The 3,152-nt window shown below is 46.4% G+C and overlaps 1 protein-coding gene across 1 annotated transcript; it reads left to right on the top strand.

Annotated features, from left to right (window-relative positions):
- On the top strand, nt 1–2,932 carry LOC105918579 (tetratricopeptide repeat protein 9B). Its single transcript, XM_036135723.1, has 2 exons — nt 1–547; nt 2,886–2,932. The coding sequence occupies exons 1-2, from the start codon at nt 64–66 to the stop codon at nt 2,930–2,932; spliced, it is 531 nt and encodes a 176-aa protein (XP_035991616.1). The 5' UTR covers nt 1–63.
- Nucleotides 2,933–3,152: the final 220 nt, after the last annotated feature.

Raw genomic sequence — 3,152 nt, 5'->3', positions numbered from 1 at the left:
TTTTTATCAACGCTTCCCGTCAGTTCAGTGCCGCCTGCCTGCCCCGCCGATACCGCATCCTTTATGCACAGCACACTGCTCCGATCCTCCCCGACGAAACACACCGAGCACAATGGCCCCCTCCATCTGCCTTCACTGAGGGACATGGAAGCCAAACAGCACCCGATAAAAAGCCTGAAGAGCTACCCGGAGACCGGCGGCCGCCTGGCAGCGGTCGCCGTAGGAGGAGGCGGCAGTGGTGGTGGAGGAGGAGGAGGTGGAGGAGACGGCGGGTATCTGGCCGGTTCGGGCGAAATGGAGATGGAGCTGAAGATCCAGAAAGCCATCGACTTCAAGGCGGAGGGCCACCGCTGCTACAAGGAGAAGAAATTCCGGGAGGCGATAAGCAAGTACCACCGTGCCCTGCTGCAGCTCAAAGGGGTCCACGTCGTGGATGGGACGACGGGCTCTGAAGTGAGCCTGCTGAGTCAAGCCGCGGCCAAGCTGACCGAGGAGCAGCGGAGAGCCGTGGAGAGCACCGAGATCGAGTGCTACGACAGCCTGACAGGTGAGCGATGGCCGCTGATGCGCCCGCGGTTCACTCCGGTTCACCGGGTTCACCGCGTGCTGAGAGACGCATGGCGTGGCGTGTCGTCAATACCCACAAATGAACAAAGTGTACCGATTTAACATGAGATATCATCAGATCCAAACCAAACCAGGGTGCCGATTTCCCCCCCATATCAAACCCATCCTCACCGCCTAACTAAAGGAACATGGTGTGGTGAGTGAATGAAGCTGTAACGTACTTTTTGTCCCTCCCAGCACGATTCCCGCAACCAACAATGCAACAGGTTTGCACCATATTGAACAATCAGTGAATAGTCTTTTGTATACGCTCCGCCGGCCATGCGAGTAATGAGGTAACTGGGCCAGTGCAGTGGTGGGCTGTCACGCTACCGTGCCCACCGAGATGGAGGCGCGCACCCCCGATCACGTGACTGTGACGTCAGATGCAAGGGGTCTATACTGTATCGTTTCGTTATGACACCCAAGTACCAGACCGAGGTTTCGCTGCTAAAACTTTATTTTAGGACCAACAGAATGGGACAGCTTTCACCCCGCCAGTCCCCGAACCACTACTCTTCCCCCCGGAAGCCACACATTTCTTCCGGTATAAACCCAAAACAACCTACTTAAAGGAACAGTAAGTGTGCAACAGCACTTAGCAATAAAGTATAATACAGATCATTACAATACATTTTTTTAATTAAATTTACAGTTTTAGATTTTAATCTTTACAAAGGAAACGTTTATTTACACGTCTTTATGGTGTGGGGGAAAAACACCGTCAGACCGCCATTACAGTTTTCAGCTCGAGCACCCCCTAGTGGCAGCTCCACACTTTGGGAATCCCTGCTCTAGCCACTTGGCCACCACTACCACAGGTCCAATTCATATCAAGGTTTCACTTCATCTATCCATCTATTTTCTACACCCGACGTCCTTATTTAAAGTACAAAGTAAGGACCATGCCTTGACTATATGGCCTAACCCTAACGAACCCTAACCTTCACCGGTATACACCTAACCATAACCTAATTTACAACTTAATACTAAACCTATCCACTTGCCCAGAAAAAAGTAGACCAAAAAAGGTCATCACTTTACAACAAAGTTCTCACTTTACTAGTAAAATGAGTAAAACATTTTCTCACTCAGCTACAATTCTTTCCAAAAGAAATCAGTTAATCAGAAAAATTACATATTTATGTAGGGTGACCAAACGTCCGTATTTCCCGTCCTGTCCCGGGCGTCCCGGGTTTTTTTTAGAAAGTGAGGAAATGTCCTGTTTTTTAAATTACCTTCATTGGACCACTAAATTGACAGGCACTAGGGCACTGCGCACGGCGCTGCATGTGACGTAATCCCTGAGCCGCGTCAGTGCAGGCAGCCCTGTTCTTAATCAGAAGATAGATAGCGTGGCTGTCAGTACGCTAACAACATGCCGAAGCGCAAATGTATGTTTACCGACGATTTACAAAAGAGTTTCCCCGCTTTCAGACCGGGTCGAGACAAATGGGAGGCCTTTATTGTGCTATTCATTCATTACAGGAATTGTTAAGCATTTTTTAATAAATACATTTTGAATAAAATTATCATTTGTTATTGGAGTTATTGCTGTTGACTTTTACTGAAAAGCATTTTTAATAAACCAACTGTAAATATCATGTTATTGTAGGATTACGTAGGCCTATGTTAAGTGACTGCATGCCACAGACATCTCTATGCATGGGAACAGAGATTCCCCCCCCTCCAAGGTGTCCTGGTTTTCCCAAATGAAAATATGGTCACCCTATATTTATGTCAATGTGAGGTTCTCTTTTCATCTTTTTGTTCTATCCAGAATTGAATTTAGAATGATTCTCCTGACACATAGTGTCCGTATTAGCACATGGTTTAACATTCCATCGTTCAGCATTTCCTTAAAAGGATGTTGTAACACCATGCTTCTGCAAACAATAACAAAAATGGACAAAACAAGTGGTTCTTTTTCAAAGTTAAAGTTAAGTTTTTCAAAGTTAGTTTTCTTAATGTTGTGTTTAGGCTAACATGGTGGCCTCCACATCTCTTCCTCCTCTGCCCCTACGAGTATCCCACAGAGCCAGAGTGTTGTGAAAAGAACAAGTTTATTCAGTGAGGGAGCCTATTACCCCATGAAAGGTCTCTGAAAGGCTGCCCAACAACCCATGTCAGCACATGAAAGTGATGATGACTGGACACTGGACAAAATGTGTGTATGTGTGTCTTTGTGAGTCTGTATGGCCTATTGGGGAAGGGTGCCTGCACTTGAACTGAGTCCATTCACTCAGGTTAGGGGGTCTTGTGGTCTTTAATGTGACCAGAGCAGGCCAGAATGACCTCTTTGGGACTGGCCGGCACCAAAGCTTAATCCTCCTCCATTCTCTTTCATTTTTTTCTGCTTCTTCAGTGTCAAAAGAGGGTTCTGACTTTTTTTTCCATCCCTTCCCTTTCTCTCTTGTCTGCATTTCATATTCTTAAATAGGCTTCATCCTGGTCAAGGAATATATCAAGCCATCGCATTTTGTGAGATAATACTCATTGTGTAGTAGCATTTGCAAATCCAAAGCATTGCTTAGATCTCAGGAGCA

This window comes from Fundulus heteroclitus, chromosome 4 (assembly GCF_011125445.2).
Source record: "Fundulus heteroclitus isolate FHET01 chromosome 4, MU-UCD_Fhet_4.1, whole genome shotgun sequence".
NCBI classification, from domain to species: domain Eukaryota; kingdom Metazoa; phylum Chordata; class Actinopteri; order Cyprinodontiformes; family Fundulidae; genus Fundulus; species Fundulus heteroclitus.
The sequence above is the reverse complement of the archived record's forward strand: the minus strand, read 5'-3'. Positions and strand labels throughout refer to the sequence as shown.

Coding starts and splice junctions, on each gene's coding strand:
- LOC105918579 (XM_036135723.1), top strand. CDS start 64: ATGCACAGCACACTGCTCCGATCCTCCCCGACGAAACACACCGAGCAC. Junction 548..2,885: donor GTGCTACGACAGCCTGACAG/GTGAGCGATGGC, acceptor TAATGTGACCAG/AGCAGGCCAGAATGACCTCT.